The following is a 20,733-nucleotide window of genomic DNA, read 5'->3' on the forward strand; positions in this document are numbered from 1 at the left end:
GCTCTGTGGTGTTTTTTTACCAAAACCTTTTCACTACGCCTGCATGAAGCAGTGTATTAAAATATAAAATCTGCTGCAGTTCATTTGTCAGGTATCCAGATCATGCCTGTGCATTCTGACTAAATATGGTAATTTAAAACATTAAACATTACATTGTTAGGCAGCTGTTGGTATATGGGCAAGTAGCAGGGGTGATAAGAGACTATGACACATTCCTGAAGAAGAATAAAAGCTGTGTTTATGAAAATATCTTAAAGACAAAGGCTAGCTCTAAAATACAAAGTACTGCTAAAGTATGCTAAATAAATATATTGGCCTTTTGGAGACCAATTATTTTTTGTTCTACATCTGAAAACAGTTAAAGTAAAACTTTATTAATTCTTCATTCCAAACTATAAATGTTAAATTTTAAAACACACACACAACTTCAGAGCCTTTGCTTTCCCAGTGCTATAAATCCATCAGTATTCAGTATATGTATTCTCTTATTTACTCATGCACAAAAAGGTCAAATAGGCACATGGGAAATAAATCTTTGCTAATTGAAACTTCAAAAGTTTCCATTTTGAACATGTAGATGGTTGGGTTGTATAAAGCATGCCAACACCTTTCCCTGTAATTTTTATTTAAGGGGCCTTTACATACAAGGGGGAAGTTCCTGGACACTTCAATCTACAGTGTCACTGATAATCTTTGAAAGAATAAATATGCACTCATATATATTAAACAAAATCCTATGGAGTTCAGTTACCCTGAGTTCAGTTCAGGATTCAATGGGGGAAAATTACTCCTAGTAATGCAATCCATGCCAACAATTCCAGGCGGGAGAGGAACTGTAAGCAAAGGGTGGTAAGTATCATTTCACCTAGAAAATAGCTATATCAGTGTCTGGAAAATAAGCCAGTGAATGTTTCTGATCTGGTTGCAAATTGCAGAGAAGTCACCTTCTAAAATGTGTTTAATAAGACATGGTGCAATTCAAGTTCTCAAAATCTGCATACATTATTCTAGTAATTCTTATAAAATCCTTGTATGTTCATTGAATAAGCAGACAGAGGGATGAGACCAAGAGAACAGTGGTTTGCCTAAGGTCACGTAGTGAGTTTGTGGACAAAGTAAAAACGCTACATTAACCACACAGTCAATGTACATCCTTAAAACACTGCCCTTGCTACACAGGCAAGTAAAACAGTTCCACTATCACTAGAGTTCAAAGTTTATAGGGAAGTTACGAAAAATTCTTGGGAAGTTAAGAAAATTTAGATAAAATCTCTGTGATGTAGCCATGGACAGCTGACATACCAGAGTATCAGGTGATTCAGCACATCATCTACAAGAACTCTCATGATCCAATAATTTCATCTACTGAGACATCAAGTACAGCATCTTTGGCTGTGGTAAAGGCCAGATAAAGAATGTGGAAAGCGTTGAATGAATGTTATCTGGGGTCAGCCTTGTTCCAATGCTTGGCTCATGTGTTTAAGCATTCACTCACGATACTGCTGTAACTGTGAGGAAAATTGCTACATAGCTGTTTTATATGTGAGATGAAGCTCAAGAGCAAAATGATTTCTAGAGCAAGATTCACATCTCTTCATACCACACCTCTTTCACTTGCAGGCTGCCATGAGAAAGGATAAAATGAGCTATATGTTGGTTACAAGTATGCACTGATCCACAGTGGGCCATTAGCTTTCTTACAGTGTGAATTTCTGATAGAAGAGGGTTGCTCCCCTCCCCCTTTCTGGCATGAGTCTCTGGAAAATCCCCCAAAATATCTATGGACTTTGTGCAAATGACAAGAGGATTGTGGCCATTAACTGCAATACAATCCACATTTAGATGTGCTTCAAATCCTACATGGAAATGAAGCACATACTGTTCTGCATTTCGGCTCTTTTTGTGAACAGGGACACCTAATGGTACAATTCCAATAAGACTTTCAGTGGCTGGAGTTAGTGTGAGGGCAGTTACTGTAGACCCTAGATTATTCACTGCAACTAAGAGCATATTTGACTGAATAATCAGTAGACAAAAGGTATTCTCACTGTTTAAGCTCCTTTACAAATTAGCAGTCATGTGCACTTACAAGAAACAGTGAAACAATACTATTAGGGAAACAATGTATTGTTGAAATGCAGCAGAATGAGATTACTAGATAACAGCCAGTTTTAGAATCATAAAGAAACATTGGCAGATTCATTGGCAGATTCAACAATAATCAAATGAGCCAGAGTTCAGAAGTACATGTAGTGTTGTGTATGTGCACAATAAAACATTTACAATTTTTATTCCTTTGCCTATCTGAAGCCTGGTTCCTCAACATCAAAGTATTCTTATCTAGGACAGTCTGAAAAAAGACAGCATTGTTACTCTTTAAAGAAATTTGCTGCCAAGTTCAACTCGTACCTCTGTCTATGTTTTCATCACTGATTTAATCCTTAGCAGTGTTCAGGAATCTGTATCTTTGCAAAACTCTCAGGTATGTTGACTATGGCTGTGATCCAGAGGTCCATGTATGAGCCTTATGCCTACTAGAATGTTTTTAATTTTCCGTTCTCAACAGTTGCTACTGATTTTTTAGAACTCATGAGTTCAATTAGGCACACATCCATGCAGCTCCAGATACCACAGTTCTTGAAACTGCAGACAAAGAAAATATGCCCAGAATGAGCAATAGCCATTGCTAATCTTGTGGCCCACTATATTCTCCAGATATCTTCATGGATGGTCAGACTCATTAGGAGGTGTGGGGAACTTCTGGTTCCCCAGATGTTTCTGAACAACAACCCCTAACATACATGCTTCTTTGGGCTGATGGGAGTTGTACTTCAGCAACATCTGAAGAACCAAAGGTTCCCCACATATTCTCCATAGGAAATCTGGCATCACTTGGCAATAAAGGCTTCACAAATACTGAACATGTGCACTCAGCTGGTAGGAAGTCAAAGCAACGGATGTCAAAGCAACAGATGCTGCTGCTTCTTTTCCTTACAGGGGAAACTGAGCAGAGTTTTCAACAAACATAATTCAAATTTGGTAAAGCTATTGGGGGGGGTGTCAGACAAAGTAGCTTCACTTAGCCATCCTCACCCAATATCTTAATGAGTAAGGAAGAACCATGTTTTTATCCTTCATGTTCTCTGCTAATTATGCACCCAGTTTTACCACACGAGAATCAAACTATGCTCTTTGAAAATGTATCTGTTACAAAGATTTAAGTGATACAATGCACCTCCAGCCACTCAGAAGCTGCAGTATGCAACATGAATGTTCTTGTTTTAAAATGTTCAGTTGTCATCACTGGCTAGTGGTGTTAATACCAGTCTGCTCTTCATGCAGAGAAACCCATTGTTAGGCTGCCACAGTGTGTGTTTCATGAGCTTCCCCAGAGGAAGAGGCTGTCGTGTCTACCCTGCTAATGTTGGGGTTAACCACTATGATCCTTGTTATGGCACAGGCAAAAGCCAAAGTTTTAGAACATCTGAACTACCAAGAACAGCTTTGCTTGGGCGAGGGAAAATATGGAAAGCATAACAATGAAATAGTGTGACTGAAGGGTTTTTGATTTTTTTTTTTACTTTGTTATATATATAAAAAAACATTTTTGGATTGGAAAAGAATAAAGCAGAACTACTCTGGAATGTGAAATGCAAGACTCAATTTCTCCCACACACGGCTGAAACATAGAACCAGCCAAATGGGAGACACTTCTAGAATCTCTTGGCAATATATCATCAGATATTTTTTGGAGCTCGATAGCAGTTAGGAATGCTTGGAGATGAAAATCATTTATGTCAGCCCCATCACAATACAGCCTTGCAATGGTACTGCTGCACGAGGTTGGTAATTGCGGTTGGAAATATAACACTGAAATGCCAAATCTGATACAGAGTAAAAGGGAAGGGTAGGTGGACTGTGCTGTCATTATGGCCCCAGTCCCATTCCATCCAGGATACGATACATAAATGGTTGGTTCACTGGGTACATTCAGATGTTGGGATTATTCCATTCGTTTTCCTGGCTGTAATGCTAACATTCTGTCCTTGTTTCCAACATTCCTTTTACACTGAATTACCAATTGTGTTATAGAACTATGGGGGTTTTTTATTGATATAACACTATGTCATGCTAAATTTCATTTACACCAGCAGCAATGCTGTGACACAACTGCAGACGTCATTGGACATGTTGCCATCCTTTATGCGCATGAGTGCTTGCTTTCACCCAAGATAATGGCAGAAAGATTACCTTCCCTAATTTTGGCATCCATGAAAAGGGTTGGGAAAGTACAGCACAAAACTCATGCAGTTCTCTGAGTTAACAGGGCTGCAAACAGATTTTTTTCTGGAAGCATTTTACACAGAAATGAGCACCAAACTTCTGGTCGATTCCACTTGGTTTGCAAAAGGGGCTTTTATGTCATGTGAAAGAGTGTGTATCATGCAGAAATTATCAGGTAAGAAAACATCACGGAAATGGAATGAAGTGCTGTCTGAGTATAAGCCATAGTCATCTTTATGTCATGTCCTTACCACTGTAATGCACATACAACTAAAAGCATTACTAGGAAAGCATGGTAATGAACTACACACTTCGTAGGAAGAGAGAATGCGGCTGAATGTTGTTTCATAGCTACAGGATAAGAACATAGGAACCTGACTTAAGTCAAAAGCTGCCAGAGCCTAAGTGCATCTAGCTCAGTATTGCATGCACAGGGTGGCAGAAGCTCTCCAGAGTTTCAGATACAGATCTCTGCCAGTTGTACCTGGCAGGGATTGACCAGGGACCTTTTGCATGCCAACCATGCAGCCTCCACACAGTGCTGCTCTGCAGTATGAGATGTCAATATGTCCTAATTAGTAATGTTGATTGCAAAGCAATTGACCTTTCAATAAAACACAGGGCTAGAAGGCTGCCTGCCCCAGAAATGTCTCAATTTGGTTTCCAGCCCTGGAGAAAGATTACAAAATTTTAAAATGATGATATTCTTTAAAGTGCAAGAATTCTGCTCCGGAGTTCTCATCAGCTTTGGACTTGAGAGAGAAACAAAAGGTGTGTGTAGGTGTGCATGTGCCCTGCGTTGCATATGTAAGAACTGGGGAAATGGTAGAAAAGGGCTAGTTCTATACTCTGAAACCTGTTCTCCATTTTCCTTAAAAGTGTCCTTCCCCTGCAAAAGAGCCCTGTGCTTTTCTTTCTATTTCTCCAAAGTTCTGCAGCCTCCCTGGCTGCTCACACTTCCTGATCTGAAAAAACCTCAAGGGAGAATTGACACCTGGGTTTAACTGAAGCCCAGGAATCTGGGGACACTGGCTACTGCATGCATGAGACTGGTGTGCTCAATAATTTAATTTATTCAATAAGTTCTTCATTTTACCTTCTTAATAGTTCAGTTGGAAGAGCATGAGACTCTTAATCTCAGGGTTGTGGGTTCTAGCCCCACGTTGGGCAAAAGACTGCAGGGGGTTGAACTAGATGACCCTCGTGGTCCCTTCCAACTCTACAGTTCTATGATTCTATGATTTCTGCACTGACTTCTTCAAAAATGCCTTCACTTAAAATAAAAGGAGAATAGCTGACAGAAGCACAGTGTCCATGGGAAAGTCCAGCCAATGATGACATGAGGTTTTTATAAAGTGCAGGCATCTGGGGAGGCTGCAGAATACATATCTTAGATGATATGGTTTGCAGAATAAAAGAAAGGACACTTACAAAACACTTCAGCTGCCATGAAATTAAAACAAATGCAATGAATATCCAGCACCCCACTCATGAGAATGACATGAAAAAAAATTCTCCACTTTGATAAGAAAATTTCTTTTCTCATTAATTCATGAAGAATGGTTATCAAAATTGCATAATATATTTTTGGCACAGCATTAAGAAGGACAGAGCAAATAGATGGTGAGCATATGGGCATGTAGTGGCAAGGAAGTAAGTTAAGTGAGGGGCTGTGTGATCCAAAAGACGCAATGCAAGTATGACAGATCCAATGAGTAACAGCACCTGGATTTTTTTTTAAAACCCTTTGATAAGCAATGACATTCGCTAAGAGCAAAGCACACAGCCTCTAGCTCTAAACAATTTGTGTAGGGTTTCTTTCCTCTCCCTCTCTCTGAGCTAGTTGCTCAAGTGTTGCCAAAAGCCCATGCCAGGTGTAAAGTCCACAGTCAGGCTTTTCTCTTGCTTTGAAAGAAAGTTTCTTCCTTCTCGGTTTATCCAAATACCTAGAGGCAAGCACCAGTGTGGATTCCTGCCTGCCTCTGCCCCTGTCTCAGCACGTCCCAGCCCTCAAGTGCTCAGGTAAGTATGTCAGGCTTATCCTTGCTCCTGTAAAGAGTTAGTCAACAACTGCAAACCTCGCTGCCAGAAAGCAAGTTGTGACTTGGGTAGACTATATACATTTAACTCTTGCTGGAAATTAATTAAGCAGCACCTGAACGTTTGTATTAAGGATGGAGTTTTCTATACTGCTGTGGCAGAATAAGGTTCAACTAAACCTTGTAAGGACACCAACTTGAATATCCCCTGTGATAAAAAGGCTCTCCCTATACCCTCATCAACTACACAAAGGATATAACATTATTGTCAGAGGAGTTGTGGAATATTGTACAAAGATCAACTTGAGCTTGAGCAGACATTTGGAAAGGCCTGAAGGCTACCCTTAATTAATTCCTGAAAACAAATGAAATGTTTTATTATGTTTTATTTTTAGTGATATCTCACTACTGCTTTGGAGAAAGAGTTCTGCTAATACCTGTGGATAGGTACGTGACAATTACTCTCACACCCTTTATTGTGTTTTGTGTTTGGACTCCAGCAGTACAACCTACCCAACAATAATCTTACATAAGCCCACTGCAAATACCTATTTATTACACAGACATAATATATGGCTGCTGTTCCCTATGTTCATAACTTCCATTGTGCCTCAGAACAGCCATACATAGACTCAACTGAGCTATAATGCACAAGTTCACAGTGCTTCTTCCAGACTGACATAGGCTCACCATTGTAGACTTGTAACTTACCCTTCCTCTGACTGCTGTAATAATTACACACAAACCCTGTTGCTTGGTTGTAACACCATAACGTTTTTAATTATGGCTATCATCAGCCATACTTTATGTCAAAGACCAAGTAAGTGACTCATTTTCAATCTCTGTTCAATCCTTTCGCAAACTTACACTCAGTGGGACATGGGGGACAGAATCTACATGTGCAAAGTGTACAGCATGTTCCCAACACCCAAACCATAGTTTGGCCACACCACCTAGTATGAGTCACACACTTAGTATGAGTGAATTAATACAGTGGTACCTCAGGTTACATACGCTTCAGGTTACATACTCTGCTAACCCAGAAATAGTGCTTCAGGTTAAGAACTTTGCTTCAGGATGAGAACAGAAATTGGCAGCAGCAGGAGGCCCCATTAGCTAAAGTGGTGCTTCGGGTTAAGAACAGTTTCAGGTTAAGTACAGACCTCTGGAACGAATTAAGTACTTAACCCGAGGTCCCACTGTACATGGCTGTAGACCAGACTTGCTTAATGTGTAGTCGTTAGACTACAGCTCCCATCATTCTTTACCACTTGCCATGCTGCCTGTAATTCTAGACGAAAACAACTACAGGGCACTAGATTGATGGAGCCTGTTTTCTACTCTTCACACACGATCAGTTTCCTACACATATGTCACTACCATTTATGAAATCAGTTACTCCCGATGCATGCATGCAATGTTGCATGTAACGAACTTATGCTCAGCAAGAAGCATGCAGGCGATTCAGTAAAATAACTACTTCTGTTCACTGCACGTTATGGCATTCAGAAGTGATATCATACAGAAAATTCATGTTGAGTGAAATGGTCCATAACTCTTTCGTTTATAATAAACGTGACAAACGTCTCCCAATATAAGCTCTGAACAACAAGCTTAGTTTATATGGTACAATTCTTGTGGGGAAATGATTACTTCCACAGGCTAAGACTCATGTTTTTATTGCCATAATCATAAAATACAGACACATATTACTCAGTGCCTGCTCACCCTTTTAGGTTCCCACCTACATTACACCCACTATGGCATTGTTTTAAGGATCTGCATTAAGGCAATCTTATACCTGGAATATGATCATTTAAAAAATTGACCAATATTGAAATTCCTGAAATTCTAATTAAAAGAAAGGGGTTGGGAGAGGCTTACATGAATGTGGAGCAGCCAGGTGATTACTGGCCAAGTTGCCAATTTATATGGGGGACGAAGATGTACTCAGAGAAAAACAGAAGTGGCAAACTGTACTATAGATGCTTTAAAAACATGTCATCTTCTCTCCTTCAATAGAGACTATACTAGCCGAAATGTAAACACTGGCATGTCCTAGCTACTAAGCAAGAGCCCCATCTTGAAAACGGGACAACGCCAAGGACATTTGCTGAACAACAGATACATAAAACATGTAATGAACTGGCAAAAGTAAATAGGGAACAGTTGTTTGTCCTTTTTCACAGCACCAGAACTGTAGCTATCTGACATATGAAGATCAAGAGAGACTTTAAACAGACCAGGGTTTGTTTTTGTTTTTTACAACATTATGCTGTTGAACTGAAAAGAACATGATGGGCAACAAAGTTACTGAGTTTAGACAGAGCCAGTCATTTTCAGTAGAGCTCATCATTTACTGCTAAAATAGCTAAGGCAGAAACCCTTAATGCATGTGGTAGCCTTCAGTAACTTACAACTCAAGAGTAAAAAATACTTGCAGTTTATTTAATTGCTGATTTCATCAAAGCCGTATATGTACCACTGAAGCCAAGATGCTGAGCTAGAAGGATCTTACATTTCTATCCTCTAAAAAAATAGAATAAAATGTTCTCTGCCTTTTCCCGTAATCTGCAGCCCCAAACTGTACGGCTGCCTTTCCGATTAGTACCCAAATTCTATTCCATTTTCTCTGCTATCAACAATGTTCCTATCTAGAGTTTGCAGCAGTTGCTTCTCTGCAGGGTCATCCCAAGCGCATGACAAGAGCAAGGTAAGAGTGCATTATCAGGTTGCCAGGGAATGAGTGGGCTTATTTCCAGTTTGGATCACTTCACCCTTCTATAGCTTTTCTGGCTCCTCAATGTGGAAGCCAGACACATGCACAAGCACACAGCATTCTGTTGCAAATAATCAAAGTCATAATTTCAGTACAAGAAACACGAAAAGTAGAGAACATTACCAATCATCAAAATGTCCACCTAAGGCAGTGTCTGTTTTACTTCCGAGTCTCCAGACAAGTTCTACTGTGCAGCCAGAAGCTAACTGGACTACTAAGAAAATTCTGCTTACAGCCAAATGTTCTTCTCACATTTGCAGCAAAATATCAGATGGTGATGTACTTCCTACGTTCACAAATCTGAGCTAACAGCTGAGAATATTTAGCATATGCACTTCAAATGAAACCCTTCACATTCTGCTAGCTATTAGTGCATGCACGGCGAAAGATTCAGGCTTTCAAAAGTTATTACAGGCAAGTTAATAATGGCTATTCCCAATTTAGCATTGTGTCACCATTTGGCAACAGGCTTGCTGAGAAAACTCCAAAATCTGTGAGGTAATAAGAGGTTACACTACAATGTGTCACACAGACACATTCGTATAACGTACTGCCATATTTTAACACTATTCATTACTATTAATATCAAACAGGTCTGCTCTGAAATCAGCTGAACCCATGGAAGAGAGAGAGAAAAGAAGGGAGCCCACAGGTTAGCTTAGCTGAAAGCACAAGGAACGAATAATGTCTGAGAGGCTTCCTTCCCTACACTAATCTATGCCTGTGTATCACATGAAGCTCAACTATTAATACTGCTTTTCCTCCTCTTCATCCCTGGAACATAAAAAGGGCAAGTACAAGAAGAGATGAAAGAGTAATAAAGGGGAAAGGGTTTAGATTTCTGGGTTAACGCTCTGAACTTTTATCACAAATCCACACACTGTAACTGGATTATTCATGAACATATTTTTTTTGAAGATTTAATTAACTTTCCTGAGTACTTCCACTTCTCTTTCCTACACCCAATTCATCTTCTCTATGCTTTTCATGTTTGGCATCACCTTCGCCAGGACTGGAGCAGTAAGAGACATACTTCATAATTTGCCTCTGCTACTCTTTCCTTCTCTCCCCCTCCTCCCTGGTCAAATTACCATTGGGTAAATTACTCTCCAGCTCTATAAAAGCTTGGTCATCTGCATTATCCTAGCCAAGTATTAAGGAAGATTTTACTACACATAACGTGCAAATCTATGGTAAGATGTGTGGTAAAATGATCATTAATATGAGCTTCACATCAAATTAGAATCCTGACTCAAAATCTGTTAATCTCTCATCAGTGAAGAAAATAGTAAAAATAATAGTAATAGTAGTAATAATAATAAACATAAATTCCAGCAGATTAGTTTATGTAGAAGGGCAAACAACTAAAACAAGCAAAGAGAAATTCATTTTATACTGCCCAATTTAAATCTGGTTTCTATTCCACAATTTACTCAATTGTTTCAAATTTAATTGAGTGTCAGTGTGTTTTAGCAAAATGGGCTCACCACAGGGCAACCGACTGTGGTCAGTTGTGTACTAAATATGAAGGGACATTTGCTCTTCAGAGTTCATATTTAGTACACAACTGACCACAGTTGGTTGCCCTGTGGTGAACCCATTAAATTGGGCAGTATTAACAGACAAACACTACATTTTCCAAAATGGGTTTGTAAATACTATAGATTTCCTCTAAGAAAGGGAGGTACATGCTTTCAGAAAAAGTGCATTTCTAGACCCTCAGAAGAAGAAACGAGACCCCATGATGGCAACTGAGCACATTCAGAAACCCCTAATCACGATGGAAAATCTTGGCCTTACTGTTTACTTTTATGATTCTCTCTATGAAAGTAGCAGACATAGCAATAAATGACATAACTCTCATTACCATTCCATTCATTCATGCAAGTCACCAATATTTTCTGCCAGGAAAAATAAACTGTGCAGAATATTCTTGAATGTAAGGCATTGAAAAGCTTAAAGAGGAAGAAGAGGCTAGGGGCTTCTGGTAAATATTTGCCTAACTTTCAGAAAACAAAAGAAAATTTCCCAAAAAAGTAAAACTGCACACACTGTGGGGATTTCAAGACAGTGTCTTTTTCAGACAGTTTCATTCCTGGTATTTTAAAAGAAGTTTTTTCCTTCTAGACTCCCCTACTTCTTTTCTGCAACACAATTCTTTGAAGTACTGTCCAGGAAAGGAGAAAATACTCTTAGGAGAGAAGTGTATATATTCCCTTGGTTTCCTCCTTTGCTAGATATTGTGGACACACCCACTCCCTGGTGAGGGAACATAATTCAGCTGCACCCTTTCAGCAGCTGGTCTGTACAGGATGGAGTCATGTGGAACGCAATTTACTACCATTCCTGGCAGCCGTTGGAGCTGCACCTTCAATAAACATTGTTTAAACAAGTGTTCAAACAAAATAAAAATGGTTTAGTCTCCAGGTTAGTTCACCTCAGCTGAATAAGGAGATTTTGCTGTGGCGAGGGGGAAGAGAGATATCTATAGCTCTCCAACATCCTAAGTTTCTTTGGGTCGTAAAGAATCAGGCTACACACCACAAATTAAACCTATCAAAGTGATTAAGATTAACCCTGAATTATGTCAAGGACCTATCATTTTTAAATTTAAAAAAACCATCATTCAATTTGTTAATTTACTGCACTTAAGAGCACTTATAAACAGTTTAGTATTTTAAAATCTAAGCAGGAACAATAATGATCATTAAAACAAAAACACAACAGTACCAGAAAAGAATATAAAAACAGGAATTCAAACTAACAGAAAAACAGGGCCTGATCTGAAGCAACTAATGTTCACTGCTTCATGGTATGGCCTATTCTACTTCACATATGCTCCATTCTAAGTCCATTTTAAGTTTTACGTTTAGTTATTTTCACCTTTTTTAAAAAAAAAGATAATTAGGAGGAAAATAAATCTAAGTCATCACTTAAAGAAAGAAAACAAAACATTTAGCCACTGAGAGTTTACTCACCAACAACATCAAGGTGGTACGTGTGGTTGATGGATCCATGAATATTCTCCACAATACAGGTATAATTTCCTTTGTCTGATGGGACTACGCTCTCCATTATAAGACTCCAATGCTGATTTCGGACCTAAGAGAATTTCAAAAGTGTTTTAATTAGCTCACACCAACCCTCATAATGGGCTCACAAAGATGATGCATTTTAACCCTTCAAATAATTCATTCTTTTTCTACCCTGTTTTTCTACAATGGCTGTGGTACCCCTGAAAAGTAGTCAGATGCTTAGAAATCCATAGTGGAATAACCTGCATCACTATGTCAGCACGGTGGCAGTGTCACAAAACTCCAAATACAGCAGGAACAAAAACCCAAATGATACAAAATTAGCAATTCTGCATGGATGTAATTATCTGGTCAAATTCATTCTAAGTGCCGACATCTGTGATTTTCTGAACTGAAAGAACAGAACAGAAAGTGAAGTATTTGTTTAGTGACTTTTTATTGATCTATGTCACACTTTCTTTCAAGGACCTCAAGGAGGCATACATGATTTTCCCCATCTGCATTTTACCTTCACAACCCTGGGGGGTAGATCGCCCCGTGAGCCCAGGTCACCCACTCTAAACACTACACCTCACTGGCTCACAAGAGTTATGAAAAGTCACAGGAGATGGAGAACAGTGATGAGCACAGAGGGCATACTTCCAGATGACTAAACGCCCTACCTATGGCTCCCGTTGTTTATTGAGATTTTAAGAGGTACAGCTGCAATCCAAAGCCCTACATAGATCATGGAGTTCTGAATAAACATGGCCTAGTCCATATTCTTTAGTGCTGAGAAATGCTACACGTTGAAATTCACACAGATCACTTTCCCATTTCAAGGATTACAACCTAGTCTGTTCTCTGGCAAATCCCTGATAGCACATCAGAGATTTTATATAGAGATGTGGGAGAGAGGCTAGGAACTTTTTTCATTCTTTTAATCGACTACAATATGTGAACACTACCTCTGGGGACAGAGTTCCTAAAACAACAACAGATGTTTAACGTCCGCTGAGCTTTGTGTCATAGGTGCTGGTGGCTGCCCTTATGCCTAGTTATGGGAAGCAGTGCTGACCTCTGCATAAACCGGACCAATCCTTAAGAACAGCCTCTGAGGCTCTGCTCATGAGCCTTCCATCAAGAAATATTAAAGGGGAAGGAATCATAAACAGGGCCTTTTGGGTGGCAGCTCTGTTCATGAACTTTCTTCTTAAGAAGGCATGTGTGACCAGTATACTGTCAGCCTTAAAGGCACTGAAGACTTTTCTATTCCAAGCAGCTTTTATTTTATTTTTTATTAATGTTGCAATACATATATGAAATCTTTACATAATAATACATATACATTAATTTGTAAATTCACATTCACATTTCATTATGTACCAAAAAATATCGATTTCTTATTTCTTGCCATGTGTCTTCCCTCCACCCGTGTGTGACTTCCTTGTTATTATTTTGTAACTTTATTATTGAGATTGTATTTTTGTGTCTTAATAATTAAACATTCATTCTTATATATCCAAGCAGCTTTTAATTAGCATTTTAGTGCTTCATATTTAACTGCTGCTGCTTTTTTAACCTTTCCATTTTTTAGCTGCCTGATTTTATACCCTGCTGATCCTGTTTCAGTTGTTGCTGGTATAAAAAAAGAAGAAGATATTTTAGTGTTTCACAGATTGTAGTTCTATGGACTGCAATTACATCATAATGAATTCTGTTCTTATTATGTTGTGAGGAGGAATGTAAAGGGTGAAGATCAGATAGATTATATGCTCCTTTATACAAAAACAACTACTCAACAGCTTTGTACAGAGAAAACCAGCATGTCAGGCAAAGGGGTGGCCCCAACACTGGGTTATCTATGTACAGGATTTTAGCATTTTGCTTTGGTTTTGACAGAGGAATACTTCATCGTGTGTGTTTCTGCCTGCAGGTACACATGATGTCACCTAGAAACAGGTGTTCCTCCACATCTGCTGTTTGTGAAAAGTGATGGGGTTTTATTCAGCGGTGACTCTTAGGGGAAAATGCTATTGCTTGCACAAGTCAGGGCACAGAATTTTTGCCCATTCCCCGCCCCCCATGCAGGAATGCCTAAAACCATTTTCCAACTCTGATCAGCAGGATCCTCAAACCCTCCAGATCGCTGAAGCAGCTGGGGGAGGGGAGGCTTTTCATGGATAGGAGAGATTGGTAAAAATAAATAAATACATGGGTGTCCTGGCTTGAAAGAACAGAAACACCTTATACTAAGGCAAAGTCACCACTGTCATGGTTCTCTTTCAAGTACACAAAGTCTGTAGTACGTCGGTCAGGACATAAACGTACAGGAGAGATCTGTGCACTGAACTTCAGTTGCAGCTTTCCATTTCCACTGCAGTAACTTTCATCACCAAAGGGATATCCCCACTTTTTAAAAGAGCAGCTTCTCAGCTCAGCAAAGATCCTGCCGCACACAAGTAACGCACTTTTGTGTCCTTATTTGGTTACTGGCCATAGTTAACATAAAATCTCTTTTATTTCCTAAGAGTCTCATTAGGCAGCAAGGCACCGGTACTGCTATGTTATGAATGCAGGCTTTGAACTTTAAAGCATCAGAAAAAAGATTTTCTGTGCCTGCATTTTTTTCCCCTTTTCAACTCTTGCTTTTTCACATTTATGAGCCCAATGCTAACCTCCTGGTCAGGAATGTGATATAAGATAAGCATCAATTCCAGAATGAAAATTTGGGTGTGCTTTGTACATTCAGTTAGCTATTACACACCAGGAAACAGTCTGTTAGGAGCCGAAGTTTCGGTCTTAACAATCACTGCTCCTGCAATGTCCCATTCCCCCATCCGCACTGTGACTCAGGCAGGAGTAGCTCAACATAGGTAGAGAATTATAAAGAGCAGTTATATAAAAGAGGGCTAACTATAGGGTGCAACGGAAAGGATAAAAGATGTTTACTGATGTATACTGGGAACCCAAAATGCATACATCTTTGCCCCTACAGGAACTTGAAACCAAAGCAGTTCCCACATCCTACACAGCAACTGTTTGGAGCAGTTCTCCCGATTAAACTTAGTGGGTTTTTTTAATGAATTTGACAAGCACTCAGTCATCCACATATTGTGCTATTGCTTGACTCACTTTCAGCCCCTTTGTGTGGTACATGAAGGCTGAGTTGCAAGCTGGGCACCTTCTGAAACAATCATTACTGTTTCAGTGAACGTTTTGCACATGGCAAAGACCCTTTCAACCCAAAGCCCACAACACATCAATCTGATTAAGTGAATTAGCTAACACAGATAATTCATTCAGTTCTCTAGCACACAGAAAACACAACTTGTTCGTTCCCTTACATTATAGTTCAATGCCATTCATTGAATCTGGACAGCGTCTGCTAAAATCCTACCAGCACCATCTTATCATTTCTTTCCAAAACTCTGTACAGTTTCCACAGCACTCCACCTATCATGCTCCAATGTCCTTACCTTTATATTTAAGTCTTCTCAATCCCTAGCTATAGGCTGATCTCAAACTCATACAATTTAAAGTAATGTAGAATATCTACTTCTTTCCATGGAAGATTCCTTAATGACCTCTTCATTCTAAGCTCCGCTGCAGTACTCTTCAACTTGCAAATAGAGTGTGTGCTGCCTTATGGGAATTAACATGCCCCATGCCTTTATCAGAGATATTTTCCTTCTTGCACTGATTTATTAAATATGGTAGCTATGAACTGCTTTACCATATTTCACACTTTTGCAAGCACTCTGTTCCTCTGTGTGTAAATAGCTTTTACAATATCTGCAGCTAAAGATTTTTTAAAAATATGATTCTGTAATTGTAACCAATAGACACAATTACTATAGCACTGTTAATCTACAATGTACTTAAAGGCTTTATCTCACATGTCCTTCCAATCACTCTAATGTAGAACCCCTATTATTTCCCTCATTTACTAATGAAGAATTGAAGATGAAGGTTCTTTCGTATTTCTGAAAGTGGTAAAAAAATATATTGGGCAAACTGTGGTATATGTATGAGCTGATCCACATCTGGATCCCATGCATCTCTCACACATGATGAAGGTATGATGTTCTTCTTTGCGTTTCAAAGCAAAAATATGACTTGTGGTGTAATCCTATGTTTGTTAACCCAGAAGGAAGTCCCACTGAGCTCTGTGGGGTACACTCCCAAGTATGCAAGCCTAGGAGTGCAGCCTTACTTGTGCTTCCCCTTTCGGTAGTCTCTCATGAAAGAGTCCTACGTGAGTCCAGATTATCTCAGTTTAATACACTAATATATAAATGAGACCTTTGGTGACATGCACAGCTGCTTTGCTTCTTCCTTCAGATGAACGGGCAAACCAACCAGGAAATTTCAAATTAATTCAAATTAATAGAGCCAGTGTGATGTAGTGGTTAAGAGCGGTGGACTCGTAATCTGGTGAACAGGGTTTGCTTCCCTGCTCCTCCACAAGCAGCTGCTGGGTGACCTTGGGCTAGTCACACTTCTCTGAAGTCTCTCAGCTTCACTCACCTCACAGAGTGTTTGTTGTGGGGGAGGAAGGGAAAGGAGATTGTTAGCCGCTTTGAGACTCCTTAGGGTAGTGATAAAGCAGGAAATCAAATCCAAACTCTTCATCATCATCATCTTAATGGGGAAACTATAGACAACAGCTTTTGAACAAGTCCAGATATTAAGACAATATAATGGTCTGGCTGGTTCTTAAGCCTTTAACCACAGTTTCCTGGTTGGGATGACACAGCAAAATAGGTAATGGAAGTCTCACTGGTTTGTTTGCTTGGCTGAAGCAAAGGGCTGCATTTACTTATTCATTCATTTCATGAAGTGATTTAGCAATTTAAAAAACAACAACATGAAAACAATTTCAAATCCAATAGGGATACAGATTGGGGCAAAGATTTCCACTTAAAAGCTTTGTTGAAAGAGGATGGTCTTCAACAGACATGGAGAATAAAATAAAGACAACACCTGTCTGATACACAACAGGAAGGAATTCCAAAGGGTAACTGTTCCGACACTAAAGTCCCAATTCCTACATCATATGGAACAGACCTCTTGATGAGATGGTACCTTTAGGAGACCCCATCTGGCAGAATGCTGTGATCAGCTGCATATTATAATGGGTGAGACAATCTTTTAGATGTCCTGTATGCTGAGTGAAAAGGCTCACTTATATCTCGGCTTATTAAGCAGAGATATGATCATACAGACGCAGTCAATTATTTTCCTTAGACTAAGCAGAGATTTTCCTCAGATTTGCCCAAGTAGAAGCTTGAAACCAGGTCCAAAAATGTTTTAGGAATGACATTCCCCTGCATCTCAGCTGCTTCACATTTTACACACCTAGTTCCTCATCATCATTTTACAACAAAAGAGAAATACCTTCATATGTTCTGATTTTTGTAAGGGGAGGGGGTGTGTGCGCATGCACACACACATGCACACACACACAATTTTTTTTATAGTTAGCCAACATAAACCTGGTCTCTTTACCCTATCTGGTTTGAAAATATGAAAAGCAGACTGTCTGAGACGGCAGCCATTCCAGTGTCTAATTTGGGAAGATAACACCATCAGTTACATTGCATATAATATGAACACGAAGATATTGCCAGGTTTGTGGATAGGGCTGGGGGAGAACCTGCTACACTGACAATATTCATCTAATATTCTAAGTGAGATTGATACTGTGTCTACTTTTAAGCCCACAACTTTTAAGCCTACCTACGTCATACCAAATAATCACTTTAGTTGCACAAAGTGTTTATGACACAGTGTCAAGAAACTACATTTACAATGGCTCAAGTTATTCATCTTGTTGACAAGGCAAAAACCTAACAAGATCTATCTTTTTCTTTGCTGAAGAGGCTGTTAGCTGTTGGGAGATTACTGAATCAAGCTGTTAACCACCCAATCAATCCTCATCAGTTCACAAAGTCTGGGCAGACTGTTAATGTGGACAGCACGTATTTCTTTTTTTAGAGTCCCTCTCTCCTCTTTATGAAACTAGTTCTGAGGAGCAAAATGTTGTAAGTCTTCTGCACTACTCAATGAAGATTTAGCTCATGCAAAGTATGAACACAACTGGCTGAAGCTGAGACTTTCTAGTGGAATAAACAGTCCTCAGATAGACATGTGGGCAACCTCTTCTTTACATTAGGCAAGCCATTTGTGCTTCAGCACATACCATAATATGAAAACCTATGTTCTGTCACAGAATGTTATTCCACTTAAGAGACAGCCAAAAAAGATGGAAATTATGCTTTCAGCAGTCACTAGAGTTCAGTTATGTTTACTATGCAAAACCACTAACAAAAAGATCCCGGTACAGACCTTTGAAGTATCGCATAAACAACCCAACTGCTGGCTTTATAGGCATCCTGTTTTGGACTCCAACATGCTACCTTCGCCAAACCCGTCTAATGGAAGTTCAGAGAGTGCCATATCAAATATGCACAATTATGCTTGGTAGACATTCAAGCTTCTTCAGCGAGGGGCACCAGTTCCGCCTGAGGAACCTTGAGAATCCACTTGCTGGAATACAGTAAGAATAATCCCAGAAAGCTGTGTGCTGGAGCAAAACTAAGTACCAGGAAAGCAAAGCTACTGGGCTCCAAAGAAATAAGAGGAATCTCTTAAATTTTAGACTGGGTGACGAGCATGAGTGGACGGGAAGAAGACCATGAGCAGTGACAGCACAATTAACCTATTTACAAAGCCAACCTTCGTATGATTCTGCAGCATGACATTTGGCCTATGCCTGCCAGACTGGGATAACAGACAAATGTTGTTCTAACTAAAAAGAAGCAAGGGTAGGGAAAAAAATACCCTGGCTTCTCTAAGCAGGTTTTGACAAGCTCTGAACACAATCCTTCTCAGGGCTAAAAATGACAATTCACTGAGCAAGGTTGTTCAAGAACTAGAAACCTCAGCTAATGGATTCCGCATCCCCCAACTTGCAGACAATATCTGCGCTGCCAACTGTTACAATGAGTTCTGCATTTGAAACAGAGTCTTTTGATATCTCCTCCTAGATTTATTCTATCTTACTTGCCTTCATCTGCCTCAGGGAAAACTCATGACCCAACTACTGGATAGTAACAGCCAATCAGAATGCTTCTAGATGAGTGCATTTCATGTTATTTAGCTTCCTTATTAAAAAAAGAAAGAAAAAGGTCAATATACACTAGAACTTTGCACTCAATTTTGTTAGATGGGTTTTTGTTTGTTAGTTAGCTTTTTTAAGGATCCAGGCCAGTGGCTATAGCTATAGATTTTGCTGATCATATGTTTGGGAGCTTTGAGCCTCCAAAGTAAGTTTTTTTAAATGCAGTGACATAGTTAGGAAAACAGGCTGTCACATGCAAGCTGCCACCTTTCACTTGCCTTGCTGATCTAGTACGTGAACAGGTTTTTAAGCAGTGATCAGTTGCTCTGAATCGCACCTGTCTCCAGCTGACTTGTCCTGAGATCTTTTTCTGTTACAGCATATAGAAACAATAGTGGGAGCCAATTTATGATGCCAGTATGGAGGTATCCATGGCATTTCCTTTTCCAGTTTGGTACCATAGTCCCCATAGTCATGGTGAAATCCCCGTGAGTTCCTCCATGCATGCAAATGAGGAAGAGTCGCTAACCTTCTCTACGTGACAGGAAAGAAGTAACTGTGTTTTGATCTCTGGGATAATGGAAAAATGAGCTGCATAGAAGAGACACAGGATAGGGCTGACACATCCAACCTATACAAAGAGATGCTCTCAGCCATGCTATAACAGGGCACACAATACTGCTACATATTCACAGCCTGATCCTACCCATGTCTAAGAATAAGTTTCAGTGAGTTCAGTGAGATGCAGGGTAATCTCTCCTTCCACCACTTGTTGTTGTTTAGTCATGTCCGACTCTTCGTGACCCCATGGACCAGAGCACGCCAGGCACTCCTGTCTTCCACTGCCTCCCACAGTTTGCTCAAACTCATGCTGGTAACTTCGAGAACACTGTCCAACCATCTCATCCTCTGTCGTCGCCTTCTCCTTATGCCCTCCATCTTTCCCAGCATCAGGGTCGTTTCCAGGGAGTCTTCTCTTCTCATGAGGTGGCCAAAGTATTGGAGCCTCAGCTTCAAGATCTGTTCTTCCAATGAGCACTCAGGGCTGATTTCCTTCAGAATGGATAGGTTTGATCTTCTTGCAGTCCATGGGTCTCTCAAGAGTCTCCCCCAGCACCATAATTCAAAAGCATCACTTCTTCGGCCTTCTTTATGGTCTAGCTCTCACTTCCATACATCACTACTGGGAAAGCCATAGCTTTAACTATACGGACCTTTGTCGGCAAGATGATTTCTCTGCTTTTTAAGATGCTGTCTAGGTTTGTCATTGCTTTCCTCCCACGAAGCAGGCGTCTTTTAATTTCATGATTGCTGTCACCACCTGCAGTGATCATGGAACCCAAGAATGTGAAATCTCTCACTGCCTCCATTTCTTTCCCTTCTATTTGCCAGGATACGTCTCAGTGAATTCAATGAGGTGCAGGGTAATCGCTCCCTCCACCACTTAGTATTAATTTTTTTCTGTACACAGTGGGAATAGCTCAGTTGGCA

The 20,733-nt window shown here is 39.8% G+C and overlaps 1 protein-coding gene across 3 annotated transcripts in view; it reads right to left on the bottom strand.

The window, feature by feature from the left end:
* Positions 1 to 20,733, bottom strand: part of FGFR2 (fibroblast growth factor receptor 2) — a 110,524-nt gene that overhangs the window by 44,439 nt on the left and 45,352 nt on the right. For all 3 annotated transcript variants that reach the window (XM_083616885.1, XM_083616887.1, XM_083616886.1), the window contains one exon: positions 12,081 to 12,204. In XM_083616885.1, the coding sequence (XP_083473011.1) occupies positions 12,081 to 12,204 (124 nt within the window). The remainder of the gene's footprint in view (positions 1 to 12,080; positions 12,205 to 20,733) is intronic.

The sequence above is a fragment of the Podarcis filfolensis genome (assembly GCF_964270895.1).
Source record: "Podarcis filfolensis genome assembly, chromosome: 5".
Classification (NCBI taxonomy): Eukaryota; Metazoa; Chordata; class Lepidosauria; order Squamata; family Lacertidae; genus Podarcis; species Podarcis filfolensis.